The sequence below is a fragment of the Petaurus breviceps genome, unplaced genomic scaffold (genome assembly GCF_028583685.1).
Source record: "Petaurus breviceps papuanus isolate PSGF00001 unplaced genomic scaffold, PetGlider_PUasm1.0 90925, whole genome shotgun sequence".
Taxonomy (NCBI): domain Eukaryota; kingdom Metazoa; phylum Chordata; class Mammalia; order Diprotodontia; family Petauridae; genus Petaurus; species Petaurus breviceps.
Window position 1 is genome coordinate 28,276,609 of NW_027187380.1, and position 20,809 is coordinate 28,297,417.

General features: G+C 38.2%; 1 protein-coding gene across 7 annotated transcripts in view; it reads left to right on the top strand.

The window, feature by feature from the left end:
- The window catches only part of WDR45B (WD repeat domain 45B), a 105,337-nt gene that overhangs the window by 35,105 nt on the left and 49,423 nt on the right, over nt 1–20,809 (top strand). For all 7 annotated transcript variants that reach the window (XM_069076643.1, XM_069076639.1, XM_069076642.1 and 4 more), the window contains one exon: nt 19,956–20,057. In XM_069076643.1, the coding sequence (XP_068932744.1) occupies nt 19,956–20,057 (102 nt within the window). The remainder of the gene's footprint in view (nt 1–19,955; nt 20,058–20,809) is intronic.

Consider the following 20,809-nt stretch of genomic DNA (forward strand, 5'->3'; position numbering starts at 1 on the left):
GGGGTGATTTTTTTGATCAATTAAATTTCCCTCTTCATTGCAAGCCTGCCTCTGACTTTCTTTATTTGGTTAAGTGATTTATTTTATCACCCACACTGGGAGAAATTTTTTTTACAGCAGAACTGAAGGGAGCCAAAACATCTGATCCAAGAATCAGGCTGCTCCAAGACAAGTTAGCTCTGGGTTTCCAGTGATGCAACCAATCTGAACTGTCTAGTCCTGGTTTTCCCATGAGAAGTGGATGTAAATCAGAGCCTGCCTGATATCTGAGATCCTGGACTCTGCCCTTTTCTGGGATTCCAGCCAGAAGATGTTAGCTGCCTTTCATGATTATTTACATTTTTAGATAGTATTCTTTGGGTATGGAAACAGCAAGGACATTGATAACTGTCAAGGCTTACTTGACATCATTGTCTGGCATCTTGAAACTGAACAAAGCAGTATTAGAAAACTTAGTGACTTGTAACTACCTTTTTTCTTTCATTACTCTATAAAAACCTTCCTTATGGTATGAATAAACAGATTGATTACATAGATTAATCTCACCTGGACCATGATTATTTTCACACTTCCACGTTCTTGCATGTCATTTTAGAGTTGGCATAAGGAACCACTTAGAGTGAGCTCTACACAAAACCAAGTCAAATTTATAAGAAGAATAAGAGCTATCCCCCAATTGATAAATGGTCAAAAGATAATGAACAAGCAAATTTTAAGAAGTCGAACTCTATGCTATCAATAGTCACATAAAAAAAATGCTCTAAATCACTATTGATTAGAGAATTGTAAATTATAGCAACTCCGAGGTACAACCTTATACCTAATAGATTGGCAAACATGACAGAAAAGGAAAATGACAAATGTTGGAGGGAATTTGGAAAAATTTGGGTCCTTTTTCTTTTTTTTTTTTTGGTCTTTATTAATTTGTTTACTTTTAGTTTACAAGATTCATTACCACAATTTCTTGAGTTTCAAATTTTCTCTCCCCCCCAATGGCTGTATACAATCAAGTATAATATCTGCAAATACTTTCACCTTAGGCATTAGTCAGGTTATAAAGAAGGATTGTATCAGATGGAATGAACAATGGGAAAGGGGAAACAAAACCAAACAAGAAAAAGAGCAGATAGTTTTCTTCAATCTGGGATCAAACTCAGTTCTTTCTCTGGATGTAAACATCTCTCTTCATCGTGAGTCTTTTGGGGTTGACTTATGATTCTGGATTGCTGAGAAGAGTCTAGTTCATCAAAGGTGGTCATCACACATACGTTGTGTCTGTGTGCAAATTCCTCCTGGCTCTACTCTTCTCACTCAGCATCAGTACATATAGGCCTTTCCAGGTAAATATGAAGTCCATCTGCTGCTTGTTTCTTTTTTTTTTTTTTTAAGCAATAGGGGTTAAGTAACTCGCTCAAGGTTACACGGCCAGTTACTTCTGGGTGTGGTGCTGAGTATCTGAGCCCGGGATTCGATCTCCAGGTCTTCTCAACACTGGAGCTGGTGCTCTTACTCGCTATGCTACCTGGCCGCCCCTCTGCTGCTTGTTTCTTGTAGCACAATAGTATTCCATTACATGCATATACCACAACTTGTTCAGCCATTCCCCAATTGATGGGCACCCCCTTAATTTCCAATTCTTTGCCACCGCAAAAAGAGCTGCTATAAATATTTTTGTACATATGGGTCTTTTTTCCCACTTCTGTGATCTCTTTGGGATACAACCCTAGGAGTGGTATTGTTGGGTTAAAGGGTATGAAATTATTTATAGCCCTTTGGACATAATTCCAGTGCTCTCCAGAAAGCTTGGATCAGTTTATAACTCTATCAGCAATGAATTAGTCTTCCAATTTGCCCACATCCTCTCTAGCATTTATCATTTTCCTGTTTTGTCATCTTAGCCAATCTGACTGGTGAGATGTGGTACCTCAGAGTTGTTTTGATTTGCATTTCTTTTTTTTTTTAAAGCAATTGGGGTTAAGTAACTTGCTCAAGATTACATGGCCAGTTATTTCTGGATGTGGTGCTAAGTATCTGAGCCCGGATTCGATCTCCAGGTCATCCCAACACTGGGGCTGGAGCTCTTAACTCGCTGTGCTACCTGGCCGCCCCTTGATTTGCATTTCTGTAATCAATAGTGATTTAGAGTGTTTTTTCATACGCTTATAAATATCTTTAATTTCTTCCTCTGAAAACTGCCTGTTCATATCCTTTGACCACTTATCAATTGGGGAATGACTTGTATTCTTATAGATTTGACTCAATTCTCTGTATATTTTAGAAATGAGACCTTTATCAGAGACATAGGTTGTAAAAGTTCTTTCCCAATTTTCCACTTCCCTCCTAATCCTGGTTACATTGGCTTGGTTTGTACATAAGCTTTTTAGTTTAATGTAATCAGAATTATCCATTTTGCATTTTATAATGCTCTTTAATCCTTGTTTGGTCATAAAGCCTCCCCCTTTCCACAAATATGACAGGTAAACTATTCCTTGCTTTCTCAGATTGCTTGAAGTATCAGCCTTTACACCTATATCATGCACCCATTTAGACTTGATTTTGGTATGTGGTGTTAGATAATGGTCTATGCCCAGTTTCTGCCATACTATATTCCAGTTTTCCCAGCAGTTTTTGTCAAATAGTGAGTTCTTATCCCAAAAACTGGGTCTTTGGGTTTATCAAACAGTAGATGACTATTAGTTATTGACTGCTGAGTCTCATGTACCCAATTGTAGGAGCAAGCACCCCAAGCGTCCTCAGGGTTTGCTGCCAATACAGGTTCTTGGATCTGCTTTGATAAAGGAAAGCAACTCAAAATGCGTTAACAAGCTTACTTTAATCAGTCAAATACGTATCGTTTACCTAGTTCAGGGGGAAAAAGGTCAGCACCCCGAACTTCAGAATACACAGACAGAATTATCAAGTCAGAGAAACAGATCAAGTAGACAGATTTCCAAACTTTCCAACCATTACATCCATACCAAATCAACATCTGGATTTCAACATCTGGGTTTTTCAAAGCCGGGGGGACTCTGGACAACGGCTTCCCAGAATCCACATAAAATCACAGAACACTTCTCAAAGTGAGCCCCCAAAACAAAGCCTCACATCAGGGCTTATATAGCCTTCTCATGGCTCAGAGAATGTAACAACCTTATTGACCCACTGGCCAATCAAAAAGTATCTACTGAAAAACAAGCCTCCCACCCCAGGCTTCAGGTGCACTTTAGCCTAGGGGCAGGGAAGATCTTCCAGATTTGCATTCCCGTTACACCAATCTATTCCATTGATCCACTACTCTGTTCCTCAGCCAGTACCAAGTAGTTTTGAGGACTGCTGCTTTATAGTACAGATTGAAATATGGTATAGCTAATCCACCGTCCCTTGCATTTCTTTTCATTAATTCCCTTGATATTCTGGACCTTATGTTCTCCCAAATGAATTTTGTTAGTATTTTTTCTAGCTCTATAAGGTAGTTTTTTGGTAAACTTATTGGTATGACACTAAATATATAATTTAATTTAGGTAAAATTGTCATTTTAATTATATTAGCTCCACCCAGCCATGAGCAATTGATGTCTTTCCAATTTGTTAGATCTGATTTATTTGTGTGAAAAATGTTTTGTAGTTGTGTTCATATAGGTCTTGGGGTTTGTTTTGGCAGATAGATGCCCAAATATTTTATACTCTCTTCAGTAACTTTAAATGGGATTTCTCTTTCTATCTCTTACTGTTGAATTTCATTAGAAATATACAGGAATGCCGAGGATTTATGTGAGTTTAGTTTATATCCTGCAACTTTGCCAAATTTATTTATTGTCTCAAGTAGTTTTTTACTTGATTTTTTAACTATATCATCATATCATCTGCAAAAAGTGATAACTTGGTCTCTTCTTTGCCTATTTTGATTCCTTTTTTTTCTTCTCTAATTGTTACTGCTAACATTTCTAGTACCAGATTGAATAAGAGGGGTGATAGTGGACATCCTTGTTTCACCCTTGATCTTATTGGAAGTGCTTCTAGCTTTTCCCCATTACATATAATACTTGCTTATGGCTTTAAATAGATGCTACCTATTATTTTAAGGAAGGTTCCATTTATTCCTATACTTTCTAGTGTTTTTAATAGGAATAGATGTTGTATTATGTCAAAAGCCTTTTCTGCATCTGTTGAGATAATCATGTGATTTTTGCTAGTTTTATTGTTGATATGATCAATTATACTGATGGTTTTCCTAATATTAAACCATCCTTGCATTCCTGGAATAAATCCTACCTAATCAAAGTATATTATTCTTTTTTTTTTTTTAAGCAATCGGGGTTAAGTAACTTGCTCAAGGTTACACGGCCAGTTATTATTATTTCTGGGTGTGGTGCTGAGTGTCTGAGCCCGGGATTCGAGCTCCAGGTCGTCCCAACACTGGAGCCGGTGCTCTTACTCGCTGAGCACCTGGCCGCCCCTAAGCAATTGGGGTTAAGTAACTTGCTCAAGGTTACACGACCAGGTGTTTCTGGGTGGGTGCTAAGTGTCTGAGCCCGGGATTCGATCTCCAGGTCAGTCTGACACTGGAGCCGGTGCTCTTACTCGCTGTGCTACCTGGCCGCCCCAAAGTATATTATTCTTGTGATAGATTGCTGTAGTCTTTTTGCTAATATTTTATTTAAAATTTTTGCATGTATATTCATGAGGGAAATTGCCCTATGATTTTCTTTCTCTGTTTTATGTCTTCCTGATTTAGGTATCAGTGGCATATTTGTGTCATAAAAAGAATTTGGTAGGACTCCTTCACTAATTTTCCCAAATAGTTTGTAGAGTATTGAAATCAATGGTTCTTTAAATGTTTGATAGAATTCACTAGTAAATTCATCTGGCCCTGGAGATTTTTTCCTAGGGAGTTCACTGATGACTTGTTCGATTTCTTTTTCTGAGATTGGGTTATTCAAGAAATTTACTTCCTCTTAAATTAATCTGGGCAACTTATATTTTTGTAAATATTCATCCATTTCACTAAGATTATCAAATTTATGTGCATACTCCTGGGCAAAATAATTCCTAATTATTGTTTTAATTTCCTCTTCATTGGTGGTAGGTTCACCCTTTTCTTTTTTGATACTCATAATTTGGTTTCTTTTTTTTTATCATATTGATTAAGGATCTATCCATTTTATTGTTTTTTCATAAAACCAGCCCTTAGTTTTATTTATTAATTCAATAGTTTTCTTAATTTCAATTTTATTAATCTCTCCTTTGGTTTTCAGTGCTTTTATTTAGTATTTAATTGCGGATTTTCAATTTGTTTTTTTTTTTCCCTAGGTTTTTCAATTGCATGCCCAATTCATTGACTTCCCTTTTCTCTAATTTATTCATGTATGCACTCAGGGATATAAAACTTCCCCTAAGGACTCCCTTTGCTGCATCCCACAAATTTTGGTATATTGTCTCATTGTTGTCATTCTCTTGAATGAAGTTACTGATTGTTTGTATGATTTCTCGTTTGACCCACTCATTCTTTAGGATTAAATTGTTTAGTTTCCAATTAGTTTTTAGTCTGTCTTCCATGGCCCTTTATTGCATATGATTTTTATTGCATCATGATCTGAGAATGATGCCTTTCTGCCCTGAATTGTGAGGTTTTTGTGTCCTAGTACATGGTCGATTTTTGTGTATGTGCCATGTGCTGCTGAGGAGAAGGTATATTCCTTTTTATCCCCATTCAGTTTTCTCCAGAGATCTATCATACCTACCCTCTCTAAAATTCTATTCACCTCTTTAACTTCTTTCCTATTTATTTTGAGGTTGGATTTATCAAGTTCAGAGAGGGGGAGATTAAGGTCCCCTACTAGTATAGTTTTGCTATCCATTTCTTCCTCTAATTCCCCTACCTTCTCCTCTAGGAATTTGGATCCTATACCATTTGGTGCATGTATATTAAGTAACGATATTGCTTCATTCTGGATGGTTCCTTTTAGCAGGATATAGTTTCCTTCCTTATCTCTTTTAATTAGATCTACTTTTGCTTTTGCTTTATCTGAGATAAGGATTGCTACACCTGCTTTTTTTTACTTTAGCTGAGGCATGATATATTTTACTCCAGCCTTTTACCTTTACCCTGTGTGTATCTCTCTGTTTCAGATGTGTTTCTTGTAAACAGCATATTGTAGGATTAAGGTTTTTAATACATTCTGGTATTCGCCTCTGTTTAATGGGAGAATTCAACCCATTCACATTCACAGTTATGATTATTATCTGTTTCTTTCCCTCCATCCTATTCCCTCCCCTTTTAATGCTTATATATTTTCTCTCCTCCCTTCCCCTCCTTAATAGTTTTCCTTTTGACCATCACCTCCCTCATTATTCCCTTATCAGCCCCCCTCCTTTTTCCTCCCCTTCCCCCTTACTTCTTCCCTCCCTTCTCACCACCCACCCCCCTTTCGTAGCCCTTTCCCCCTCCAACTGCCTGTGGGATATTTTTATACTTAATGAAGTATGTTATTTCTTCTTCTCACCAAGAGTGACAGGAAGAAATCTCATGTGAAGCTCCTTTACCTCCCCTCTTTCCCTCTGTTATTATATGTATTGCGTCTCTTCTTCATAGAGTCCTATGCTTAACAGGTTGTGTTATTCCCTCCTTGCACCAGAACCAGTGAGGGAAAAGCTCATAGAATACTTATCTCCCTCCCTTCTTTTCCTCTGCTATATTGTTTTTATGCCTCTTTGTGTGGCATAATTTACCCTTTTCCACTTCATTCATTCTTTGTAGTCCTTTATAAGATTTTTTATCGCCATTTTGTGTAATTTGTACTTACATCCTGTACTTGTCTATAAACAGTTTACTCTTATTAAATAACAGGGTGTGTGTGTGTGTGTGTGTGTATTTTCCTTGTTTACCTTTCTATTGCACTCTTGTGTCTTGTAATTGGAGGGTGAATTTTCCATTGAGCTCTGGCTTTTTCATCAGGAAGGTCTGGAAATCTGTTATATTGTTGAATGACCATCTCTTTGCTTGGAAGATTATGTTCAGTCTTGCTGGATAGGTGATCCTTGGTTGTAACCCGAGCTCTTTTGCCTTGCGAAAAATTGTATTCCACTGCCTCAGATCTTTCAGTGTAGAGACTGCCAAATCCTGTGTGAACCTCACTATGGTTCCTTGATATTTGAATTGTTTCTTTCCGGCCCCTTGAAGTAGTTTCTCTTTTAGCTGGTAGTTCTGGAGTTTGGCCACAACATTTTGAGGACTTTTCAGTTTGGGATCTCTTTCAGGATGTGTCTAGTAGATTATCTCTATTTCTATTTTACCCTCAAGTTCTAGTATCTCAGGGCAGTTATCCTTGATGAGCTCTTGGACGATGTTGTTCAGGCTCACTTTTCCATCATGATTTTCTGGTAGGCCTGTGATTCTCATATTTTTTTTTTAAAGCAATTGGGGTTAAGTAACTTGTTCAAGGTTACACGGCCAGTTATTATTTCTGGTTGTGGTGCTAAGTATCTGAGCCCGGATTTGATCCATATCATCCTGACACTGGAGCTGGTGCTCTTACTCACTGAGCCACCTGGCCGCCCCTAAGCAATTGGGGTTAAGTAACTTGCTCAAGGTTACACGGCCAGGTGTTTCTGGGTGGGTGCTAAGTGTCTGAGCCCGGGATTCTATCTCCAGGTCTTCTCAACACTGGAGCCGGTGCTCTTACTTGCTGTGCTACCTGGCCGCCCCTAGGCCTGTGATTCTCATATTATCTCTCCTGAATCTGTTTTCCAGGTCAGTTATTTTTCCATTCCATTTTACCTCTTTTTCTAATTTTTCATTCTTATTGTTTTGTTTGACTAATTCTTAGTTCCTCACAGAGTTATTTCCTTCAATTTGGTTGATTCTAGTTTTTAGCAAATTATTTTCTTTGGTTAGTTTTTGGAGCTCCTTTTCCATATCACCCACTTTTCTTTTTAAGTAGCTGTTTTCTTCATTATAGTATTTTTCTAATTTTGCAATTTTGATTTTAAAAGAATTATTCATTTTGTCCTCTCTCTCTCTCATTTGTTTTTCATAGCTCCTTTGGAGCTCAACTAGGAAAGCTTTCTGTGCTTGGGACCCGTTCCTTGTAGATTTTTCAGCTGTGGGTATAGAGCTCAACATTGTCTTTCTGAGTTTGGTTCCTCCCTCTGAGGATAGTAGGATGCCAGAGTCTTTGTCTTTGCAGTCTCTGCTTTCTACTCATTTTGAGGTTTTTTGAAATTCGAGAATTATAAATTATAGCAACTATGAGTTACAACATTATACCTAATAAATTGGCAAACATAACAGAAAAGGAAAATGACAAATGTTGGAAGGGATTAGGAAAAATTTGGATCCTTTTGCATTGTTGATGGAGTTGTGAACAAGTTGCTTCTATTCTGTACGAAACTTGATAACTATACCCAAAGGGCTATAAAACTGCATACACTTTGACCCAGCAATACCACTTCTAGGTCTGTATACCAAAGATATCATAAAAATGGGAGAAGGACCCACATATACAAAAACATTCATAGCAGCTCTTTTTGTGGTGGCCAGGAATTGGAAATTGAAGGGATACCCATCAACTGGGGAATGGCTGAACAAGTAAATGAATGTAATGAACTGCTATTGTGCCGTAAGAAATGATGAGTGGGAAGATTTCAGAAAAACCAGGAAAGACTTGCATAAACTGATGCTTACTGAAGTGATCAGAACTAAGAAAACATTGTACACAGCAACAGCAACAATATGTGATGACTAACTTTGATAGACTCAACTCTTCTCAGCAGTACAAAAATCTAATATAATTCCAAAATACTCATGCTGGAAAATGGTATCCACATCCAGAAAAAGAACTCTCCAGTCTGAATGCAGATCAAATAGTGCTATTTGTCTTATTTGTTTTTTCCTTCTTGTGACTCCTCCCATTGGTTTTGTTTTTATTTTATTTTTTCATTTTCAAATGTTTTATTAATTTCTGCTTTACATCATTAACTTATGCCAGATTTTGAGTTACAAATTTTCTCCCCATTTCCTCCCACCCATCACCCCAAAATAGCAATCCTACAGGATGTCCCCTCCTCCTATCTGCTCTCTCCCATATCTTCTCTCATACCCTCTTACACGTATCCAGTAGGGCATGGTGGATCTCTATGTCCCAGTGCCTGTATATCTGATTTCCCAGTTACATGTAAAATAGTATTAATAATAGTGTGTATATATATGTATATATGTATGTATGTATATATATATATATATATAATTTTAAACTTTTGAATTTAAAACTTTGAATTCCAGATTCATTCCCTTCCTCATTTGTCACCCACCCTTACTGGGAAGATAAGCAGTTCAATATAGGTTGTACATGTGTGGCTAATACAAAACATTAACATAGTAGATATATTGTAAAGACTGACTGTATTTCCTTCCCTCCTATCCCACCTCCCACTTGTTCTATTCTCTGCTTTGATCCCATCCCTTTTCAAAAGTGGGTGCTTCCAAATTCCCTCCACCCCAGCCTGCCCGCCCTTCCATCATCGCCCCTCTCATCCCCTTGGCTCCTTCTCTTCTGTAGGGTGAGATACACTATTTAGTGTTTATGTCATTCCCTCCCTGAGCCAGATTCAAGAGAATAAGGTTGACTCATTCCCTTTTGCCTTCCTATTCTTCCCCTCCATTGTAACCATTTTCCATTCTGTCTTCTAAATGAGATAGTTTGCCCCATTCTGTCTCTCTCCATCTCTTCTCATTATATTCCTCTCTCACCTCTTAATTTCCCCTTTTAAGTATCATCCCTTCCTATTAACTTGGTCCTGTGCCCTCTGTCTATGTATACCTGTAAACATATATACACACATCACATATGTATTCATACATGTGTATGAATACATACATGTAATATATGTATGTTATTATACATGTAATATATGTATGCATATTATATGGCTATATCAGAGCGTGTGTGTGTGTGTGTGTGTGTGTGTGTGTATTTCTATTCCCTTCAACTATTTTCTTACTGAGAAAAGTTTCATCAGTTACAATTATCGTTTTTCTGTGTAGGAATGTTAATAGTTCAACTTAGAAAAGTGGCTTATGATTTCTTTTCCCTGTTTATCTTCCCAAGCTTCTCTTGCGTTTTGTATCTAAATGCCAAATTTTCTATTCAACTCTGGTTTTTTCATTAAGAATGCTTGGAAGTCCTCTATTCCACTGCATGACCATATTTTCCCTTCAACATGATACTCAGTTTTGCTAGGTAAGTGAATCTTGGTTTTAATCCCAGATCTTCTGCCCTCTGGAATATCATATTCTAGGCCTTTGATCCTTAAGTGTAGAAGCTGACAGATCCTGAGTTATCCTGATTGTGTTTCCACAATATTCAAATTGTTTCTTCCTGGCTGCTTGTAACATTCTCTCCTTGATCTGGGAATTTCAGGAACCTGGCTCTACTATTCCTAGGAGTTTTCTTTTTAGGATCTTTTTCGGGAGGTGATTGGTGGATTCTTTCAACCTCTATTTTGCCTTCTGGTTCTAAGGCATCAGGACAATTTTCCTTGAGAATTTCTTGGAGGATAATTTCTAGGTTCTTCCTTTGATCATGGCTTTCAAGTAGTCCAATAATTTTTAAATTCTCTCTCCTGGATCTATTTTCCAGGTGAGTGGTTTTTCCCATGAGATATTTCACATTGCCTTCTATTCTTTCATTTGTTTCGATCTGTTTAACAGATTAATTAATTAATCTTAATGGCACTAGCTTCCCTTTGGTCCATTCTAAATCGGAGGCAATGATTGTCCTCAGTGAGCTTTTGAGATTCTTTTTCCAACTGGCAAATTAGGATTTTTAAGGCATTCCTCTCCTCATTGCCTTTTAAGCCTCTTTTGCCATTTGAGTTAGTCTATTTTTTCATGTGTGATTTTACTCAGTCAGGCTGTTGACTTTTATTTTGTAATTTTCTTGCATCGTTCTCATTTCTCTTCCCAATTTTTCCTCCACTTCTCTTATCTGCTTCTTAAGGTCCTCTATGGCCTGTAACTAGCTCATATTTTCCTTTGTAGGTTTTGTTGCAGGAGTTCTGACTTCACTGTCTTCCTCCTGTTCCATGCTTTGCTCCTTTTTGTCCCCAAAATAGGAATCTAATGTTGGATTCTTCTGTTTGTTTTGCTTCCTTTGCCTGGTCATGTTGCTTCTCAGCCACTTACCTTTTCGGCTTTTTTCCACAGTAGGATTCTGCCACCAAACGGGGAAGCTTTGGCCCCAAACGCTGTGGTTTTCTCCCCTGCTGGAGGTATTAGTTGGTTGCCCTCTCTGAAGCCTCCACACACTCTGGTAATCTGGTCACACACCCCAGGACCTCCACCCTAGACCATAATCCCAATCCAAGCAGGTTAAAACAAGAACGATAACCCCTCAGTCTGGTCGCTTGGTTCCCCTCCCATCTTTAGGCCAGGAGCTGAAGCTGCCACATTGGGGGTGGCTGCCCACAGCCCTCAGCAGCTTTTCGCCATGGGGGCAAAAGCCAATGCACTCCCAACTACTGTCCCCAAAGTCCACACTGCACTGACCTCTCACTTTGTCCTTTGCATCTATGTGTTGATAATTCTGGAAACCGCCACAGCTTCTAGTGATCTGGAGTCCCTCCAGTCGGCTGCTGGTCAGACCTGCCCTGGGGCTAAAATCTCTGGCTCAGGCAGGCCTTGCCTCAGCTCCCAGAGTGCTGCGCTGGCCAATTCCTGCCAGCATGCCAGGCTGTCCTCAGTAGGAGGTTAGCATCTCTGAGTCATTTTGTGGGTCCTGTAGTTCCAAAGTTTGTTCCCGAGTCCCCTTTTACATGGATTGGGGAACATGGAAGCCAGCGTTGGCAGAGGTCCTGCTTCTACTCCGCCATTTTGACCCTCCCATTGGTTTAAATCTTCTTTACAACATGACTAATGTGAAAATGTTTAATATCAATGTATATGAAGAGCCTATATCAGAATGTGCACTGTCTTGAGGAGGGTGATGGGGGTAGGAGAGGTACAAAATTTAGAACTCAAAATCTTAAGAAAGTGTTGAAAACTAAAAATAAATAGATTAATTATTCAAAAAATGCTGTCCACCTCTACAGAGATAACTCAGTGTACATTCAAATATAATTTCTCATTTTTAATTTATCTTGTTTTATTTTCAATCTTGTTCTACAACTTTAGGGAAATTTTCTTTGATTATTTTTTGTAATGTTGTATCAAGATTCTTTTTTTGATTGTAACTTTGATATAATTAATTCTTATATTATCTCTCCTATCTCTTCTCTAGATGAGTTATTTTTCTAGTGAGATGTTTCATATTCTCATCTATTTTTTCATTGTTTTAATTTTGTTTTATTTTCACTTGGTGTCTTAGTATGTCATTTGCTTCCCCTTGCCCAATTCTAGTTTTTAAGGAATGGTTTTCTTTTTTAAGATTTTGTATCTCTTTTTCCATTTGGTTTTCTTTTAACAATTTTCTTGGGTTGTTTTTATTTTGATTTTTTCCCTAATTTTTCCTTGATCTCCCTGATTTTTGAAGTCTTTTTTAAGTTCTTCTAAGAACTCCTTTTGGGCTTGTGAACATTTGATATTGTTCTTTGGGGCAGGTAGGAGCGGCTTTTTTTCTTAACTATGTTCTTCTGAATATGAACCCAGATATTTTCTGTCCCTGTAGGAGCAGTCTATGGTTGTTTTTTTCTCCCTTGCTTACTCTTTTTTATTTTGTTTCATATTATTTTTATCAGTTTATTATTATAATCAGCTCTACTCCTGGGCTATGGGGAGTGGTGCCCCAGGCTTCAGGTACTCTTTATTCTCATTTTCTGAGCTTTGTTGGGGTCCCAGTCTCAATACTCTCAAGTTACTGCTAAGGTCCCCAGCCACACTATGTTTGCAAATGTTCTTGCTTGCTGTGGTTCCCTCAGCTGCAATCTTTAGCTGTCCCCTCTGTTCTGAAACCAAAACCAGGGACTTGGCTCTCCTTTAAGTGCCCACAGCTAGCAGTGTACCTGCTCCCTTGCTATGGCATTCTATGTACCATGCATGCTCCTATTCTGCATACTCACAGGGCATGCTCCATCTAGCCATCAGCCAGATCCCTGAACTGCATTTTAGTCAGCACTGGTAATCCTGTAATTTTGTCAGCTCTGGTAATCACCTGCTTTCCCTCAACAGCAGAAGGTGCTTCAATCTATATATAGATGCCTAGCCCTCACACTGTCTGTGAAGTGAAAGTTCCGGTGGCAGAGACTGAGTTTGCTTCCCAGCTACACCTAGAGTTAGTTGGTTGTTGTTTCAGCAGATACAGCTTGGAGGTGTTTGTACTTCACTTGGGCCAAGCTTCTTTCTCTGGGGTCTTTCCTGAGGTCTTCTCCAGTTGTCCCAGGTGGACCACTGCTCCACCCCAACTCTTGTTAATTTTTGCAGCTCTACCTTCACCCTGAGGCATTGTTTTGTCTTGTTTGTGGAGTAAATCTGGAGAGCATGGAATTTTCTGACTTATTCTACCATTTCCCCTCATGAAATATATTTCTTGTCAACTTTGGGCATATAATGAAATCCATTGTAGTCAAACATGCCAGAAATAATGCCTGAAAGTATATCCTGTTACAGCTCTACCTTCTCCTGTATTCATCTCTTGGAGTAGAACATTGAGCAATCTTTAAGTGCAACTATTTGTCTTTTTGTTGTTCTGTTGTTTTCAGTCATGCCTGATTCTCATGACTCCATTTGTGGTTTTATTGGAAAAGATACTGGAATAATTTTCCATTTCCTTCTCCAGTTTATTTTATAGATGAGGAACTGAGGCAAATAAGGTTAAGTGACTTGTCCAAGGTCCCACTGCTAATAAGGGTCTGAGGCCAGATTTGAACTCATGAAGTCTTTCTGACTTAAGGACTGACACTCTATCCACTGTGCTACCTATTCCCCCTTTGTCTTCTGGTTTTATTTAAATAGCAGAAATTCCCATATGGAAATAATTTAGTTTCTTTAGAAGTAGATCATCATCTTGTTACTTTGACCAAGGTTTGACATTGAAAGTTAATATTTGGGTAGAAACAGGACCTCCGTGTGGCTCCGGCTCTCACCACCTCCAATCCTTGTAAAAGGGGACTCTGAACAAACTTTGGAGCTACAGAACCCACAAAATGACACAGAGAAGCTAAACTCCCACTGAGGACAGCCCGGCAGGCCGTCAGGAATCAGGCAGTGCAGTGCTCTGGAAGCCGAGTCCAGCTCCATGCTGAGGTTTTAGCCCCAGTGTGGGCCTGATTAGCAGCCGACTGGAGGGACTCCAGATCACTGGAAGCTGTGGCGGTTTCCAGAATTATGAACACATCGATATTAAGGACAAAGTGAGAGGTCAGTGCAGCCGCCGCCACGTGGCAGCTTCAGCTCCTGGCCTGCACAGTTTATGGGGACCAAGCGACCAGTCTGAGGGGTAATCACTCTTGCTTTAACTTGCTTGGATCTGGATTGTGGTCTAGGGTGTGTGTCCAGCTTGCCAGAGCGTGTGGAAGCCTCAGAGAGGCCCAACTAATACCTCTGGCAGGTGAGAAAACCCCAGCATTTGGTACGATGCTCCCCTGTCTGGTAGCAGAGTCCTACTCTGGCAAAAAGCCCAAAAGTCAAGTAATTGAGTGGCAATATCACCAGGCAAAGGAAGTAAAGCAAACAGAAGAATCCAATATTAGTCTCCTATTTTGGGGACAAAAAGGAGTAAAGCATGGAACAGGAGGAAGACAGTGAAGTCAGAATTCCTGCACCAAAAGCTTCCAAGGAAAATATGAGCTGGTTATAGGCCATAGAGGACCTTAAGAAGCAGATAAGAGAAGTGGAGGAAAAATTGGGAGGAAAAATGAGAATGATGGAAGAAAATTATGAAATGAGAATCAACAGCCTGACTGAGTAAAATTATACCTTAAAAAACAGGGTGACTCAAATGGGAAAGGAGGCTCAAAAAGGCAATGAGAAGAATGCCTTAAAAAGCCTAATTTGCCAGTTGGAAAAAGAATCTCAAAAGCTCACTGAGGAGAATCATTGCCTCAGATTTAGAATGGACCAAAGGGAAGCTAGTGCCACTAAGAGAAATCAAGATGCTGTTAAACAGATCCAAACAAATGAAAGAATAGAAGGCAATGTGAAATATCTCATGGGAAAAACCACTCACCTGGAAAAGAGATCCAGGAGAGATAATTTAAAAATTATTGGACTACTTGAAAGCCATGATCAAAGGAAGAACCTAGAAATTATCCTCCAAGAAATTCTCAAGGAAAACTGCCCTGATGCTTTAGAACCAGAGGGCAAAATAGAGGTTGAAAGAATCCACCGATCACCTCCCGAAAAAGATCCCCAAAAGAAAACTCCTAGAAATACTATAACCAGGTTCCTGAAATTCCCAGATCAAGGAGAGAATATTACAAGCAGCCAGGAAGAAACAATTTTAATATTGTGGAAACACAATCAGGATAACTCAGGATCTGGAAGCTTCTACTCTGAGGGATGGAAGGGCTTGAAATATGATGTTCTGGAGGGTAAAGAAGCTGGGATTAAAACCAAGAATCACCTACCCAGCAAAACCGAGTATCATGTTTCAGGGGAAAATTTGGTCATTTAGTGGAATAGAGGACTTCCAAGCATTCTTGATGAAAAAACCAGAGTTGAATAGAAAATTTGACATTCAGTTACAAGAACAAAAGAAGAATGAGAAGGTTAACAGGGAAAAGGAATCATAAGGAAATTATCAAAGTTGAACTATTAACTTTACTACATGGAAAAATGTTAATTGTAACTGATGAAACTTTTCTCATTATGAGAATAGTTGAAGGAAATAGAAATACATATGTCTATATATGAGGGTAGATGGGCATATGAATACATATGTGAATGTGTGTATACATAGATAGAGGGCACAGGACCAATTTAACAGGGAAGGAAGATACTTAAAAGGTGAAATTAAGAGGTGAGAGAGAAATATAATGAGAGGAGATGGGCAGAGCCCGAATGGGGTATAGAAGAGGCAAGGGAAAATGGTTACAGTGGAGGGGAAGAATAGGAAGGCAAAAGGGAATGGGTCAACCTTATTTGCATTGAATTTGCTCAGGGAGGTAATAAAATACACACTAAATAGGGTATCTCACCCTACAGGAGAGTAGTGTCGAAGGGGATGAGAGGGGGAATGATGGAAGGGAGGGTAGGCTGGGTGGGGGAAGGAAGTTGGAAGCACCCACTTTTGAAAAGGGACGGAATCAAAGTAGAGAATAGAACAAGTGGGAGGTGGGATAGGAGGGAGGGAAATACAGTCAGTCTTTTACAATATATCTACTATGTTAATGTTTTGCATTAGCTATACATGTACAACCTATCCTGAAAATGCTTATCTTCCCAGTGAGGGTGGGTGATAAGGGAGGAAGGGAGTGAATCTGGAATTCAAAGTTTTAAAATGGAATGTTTAAAAATATGTGTATATATTCATACTATTATTAATACAATTTTCCATTTAATTGGGAAATAAGATATATAGGCATTGGGGCATGGAGATCCATCATGCCCTATTGGAAAAGTTGAAGGGGTATGTGAGAAGATATGGGAGAGAGCAGATCAGAACAGGGGATATCCTGTGGCAGTGCTAATTTGGGGCAGTGGGTAGAAAAAAATGGGGAGAAAATTTTTAACTCAAAATCTGACGGAAATTAATGATGTAAATCAGAAGTTAATAAAGCATTTAAAAATGGAAAAAATTAAGGTTAATATTTGTTGTTCTAAAAACTGTCCTTGTTCCCCCTCTTCCATCCCTCTTCTAATGTCATCTTGGAAATAGAAAGAGGACACTTGAGACTAAGGTTGCTTTTATATATATTTCCCATATTATTTCACCAAAGAATTAGCAACTTAAGGACCATTTATGTGGTTGTGAACCTCTTCAGTCATAACCAGTTTGGTCTTTGGGTAACAGACATTCTATTGTTTGGATATTCTTGATGTCTTTCCAGCTTGGTAGGACCTTTCAAAACTTGTTCTGGCTCAGCTCTTGAGACCAGGCTCTCTCTTTATATCTCAGTGAGCTTTTTGATAGATATTAATGGAAATTCATATTGGGTATTGTTAACATGTATGAAAGTGAGGGATTTGACAGCTTTCAGTGGAAAAGAGAGTTGAATATTATGGAAAGGTAGATAACTTCATTGTAGTAAGTAATTTGTTCTACTTTATTATTATTAATAACTAAATTATGTATAGATGGAAGAAAATTCTTATGAATAACTTCAAAGCAATATTTATATTAATGTATGAGTGAGAGGATGGGTTTTGAATGTGGAACTTAGCCTAATGTAGTTAAAAAATCATAATCATTAAGGTAGTTTATTGTGCTTGTGTTTATACTCATGTTTATGTTGTGCTGACATAATGCTACGAAACACTCTTCGTGACAACACTGAGATTGGTGATATAAATATTCCTATATTAAATACATGAGGAAATTGAGACTCAAAGAAGTGTTAGATCGAGGACTCAATTTCAGTTCTTTTGATAACTTGGTACCAATTATCTTTTTATGGTATATTCTCTTCTGTCAAGAAAGGCCTAAATTAATTTCTTCCTCTCCATGTGTCTTTTAAGTATTTTGGTTCCTTGGGAGTTATTGGTTCTCTCACTCCTGAAATTAGTTCTAATCACTCCTGAAATAATCCATAACTTATTTATGAGGTAATCTCTTAAATGTGTCAACATTTTTTCTACTAGCACTACAACTGCCCTAGTTCCATTTAAATCAGGCCTTCAAAAAATGTAGGGTTGCCATTGCATACTCTCTGGTTTGTCACATGACCCACAGCAGTCAACCATGGTCAGTCTCTCTCTATCCTGCCTGTGAACTGAGGAAGTTTACAAGTTGTGCAGATTGGATTTAAACCTCGAATTGTGTTAGGAAGATTCTGAAGATCACCTGGCAGAATAAGATACCAGACACTGAGGTCTTTGAATTAAACTTCCAAGCATTTATACTATGCTTTAGAGAGCTCAACTCTGAGCTGGCATCATTGTTTGAATGCCAAATATACGCTTGCTAAAAAAGACTATTTTATGGAGAACTCCTCACATAGCGCAGGTGCTCACATGGTGGTCAGAAAAAGTGATACAAAGTCATTCTCAGGTTTTCTCTCTTTTTAAAATGAATTAATTATTTAGTTTTCAGCTTTCACTTTTATAAGATTTTCAGTACTAAATTTTTTCACCTTCCTTCCCTTCCCCCTCCCCAAGATAGCATGCAATCTGATTTAGGCTATAAATGTACAATCATATTAAGCATATTTCCACATTAGTCATATTGTAAAAGAAGAATCAGAGCAAAAGGGAAAAAACATGAGAGAAAAGCAAAGAGAAAATAGTATGCTTTGACCTGCATTCAGACTCTACAATTCTTTTTTTTTTTTTGCCTTTTTTGGGGAGGGCATTTGGGGTTAAGTGACTTGCCCAGGGTCACACGGCTAGTTTTTGTGTTAAGTGTCTGAGGATTGGATTTGAACTCAGGTCCTCTTGCCACCTAGCCACCCCAGACTCCATAATTCTTTCTCTGGATGTGGATAGCATTTTCCATCATGAGTCTTTTCGAATTGTCTTAGATCATTGCTGCATGTTGAGAAGAGCTAAGTCTATCAAAGTAGATCATTGCACAATGTTGCTGTTGCTGTTTACAGTGTTCTCCAGGTTCTGCTCACTTCACTCAGCATCAGTTCATATGAGTGTTTCCAGGTTTTTCTCAAGTTGGCCTGTTCATCATTTATTATGGAACAATAGTATCCCATTACATTCATATACCACAACTTGTTCAACCATTCCCCAGTTGATGGGCATGCCCTCAATTTCCAATTCTTGGCCACCACTAAAAGAGCTGCTATAAATATTTTTGTGCACATGGGTATTTTTCCCTTTTTAAGGTCTCTCTTAAGAACTTTGAAATTGGGGAGGCTAGGTGGCGCAGTGAATAGAGCACCAGCCCTGGAGTCAATAGGACCTGAATTCAAATCCTGCCTCAGACACTTGATGCACTTACTAGCCGTGTGACTTTGGGCAAGTCACTTAATTAACTACAACTGCCTTACAAAAAGCAAAAAAAAAAAAAACTTTGAAATTGATTGCGTGACATGGGAGACACTGGCACAAGACAGCATGTTGTGCTCACATCATAGAAGGTTCTGTGCTCTATGAGCAAAGCAGAATTGAAGTAGCTCAAAAGAAACACTAGATACACAGATTTAGAGAAACCACTCCAAATGTTCACATGGACTATTTGTGCATGATCTGTAGTAGAGCATTCTGAGCTTCCGTTGTTTTGATTAGTCACAGTTGGACACACTATGACTTGATTCTAACTTTGTTATGTCATGTTGGTCCTCTTCTAGAACAAAGGACAGCTACTTCTGATCAGAACTATTGTCTTCCATCTGTTCTCTCCCCACTCCCTTAACTTCTCCTCTCTTCAATTCGTTTTTCATACAGTTGCCAAAAAATCATAGATAACTCTTCTTATCATGTAGTTCTTATGGAAATTTGCGTAATGGAAATTTAAAATTAAACAGTTAATTAGTAATTTTAAATTTTGAAGAGATGTGCTTTTTATTTGATGGGAGATATAATTTGTGTTGAAGACATGTCTAGGATATTCTCGGACAATTAGATATTGCTCCAAATATGTCATCTAAATAGAAACTTTTTATTAAGACTCTAACCAAACTTATGTGAGTTATGTTTCCTATTATTTGTATTTTTATTTATTATATTAATGCTAAAGAGCACTGATAGAGTAAATATCAAAATTTTGGCCCTTCTTATAACTTCTTGCCCTGGTAATTCTAGTGTGTCTTTCCTTTTTTTTTTAAGGGTAAGAATGGGCATTGCATGTGTTTGTTTATTAAATTGAAACATTGAGTATGATGTATTTTAACTTTTTTTAAAAAATTCTTTTCAGAATTCCTTGAAGGAGGAATTGGCCATGTGGAAATGTTGTTTCGTTGCAACTATTTAGCATTAGTTGGTGGTGGAAAAAAGCCGAAATATCCACCTAATAAAGGTACAGTAGTTATACATTTAATAATTTTTTTACATTGTATAATACTCTTAATTTTTAAGGTGCTTTCATTTTTCTTTCCTAGTTTTATCCTGTGTCACAATTTAATATTAACAAATGAGTAAACTGAGATTGATCTCTGAGCAAGATAAGATTTATTAGCAGGGGCATTTTACATGTCAATAAATGGGTCACTGGCTTGCCTTCATTAATGCCAGATACCCCAAGCAGAAGAATACTTCCTCTTGTATAGGTTTTGGGGAATACAGAACATAAACAGAATAATAACAATAACAATGACAGAATAATAAAGAACAGAACACGATTGATTATAGAGCTGAGACATATGGAATACCATGATTAGTTGGAAGTTTGGTGGTGGGGAATAGTAACTACCCCCCTTCTTCTCTCGTGAGTCTAAGAAGTACTTGTTGTTTGAGTGCAGTTGTTGGATAGTGGCCCAGATTTCTGGACACCAAATCAGACATCTTGAAGGGTAACTTGGTAAAGTAAAGATAATAGGGCCCTATTCCCTTTCTGTTCACACATATTTCCCAAAGTTGGCAGAATTCTTTGAGTTAAAAATAGATGGACTTTAGGGGACGGCTAGGTGGTGCAGTGAATAGAGCACCGGCCTTGGAGTCAGGAGGACCTGAGTTCAAACCCGGGCTCAGACACTTAACACAAAAACTAGCCGTGTGACCTTGGGCAAGTCACTTAACCCCTATTGCCCTCCAAAAAGCAAACCAAAAAAA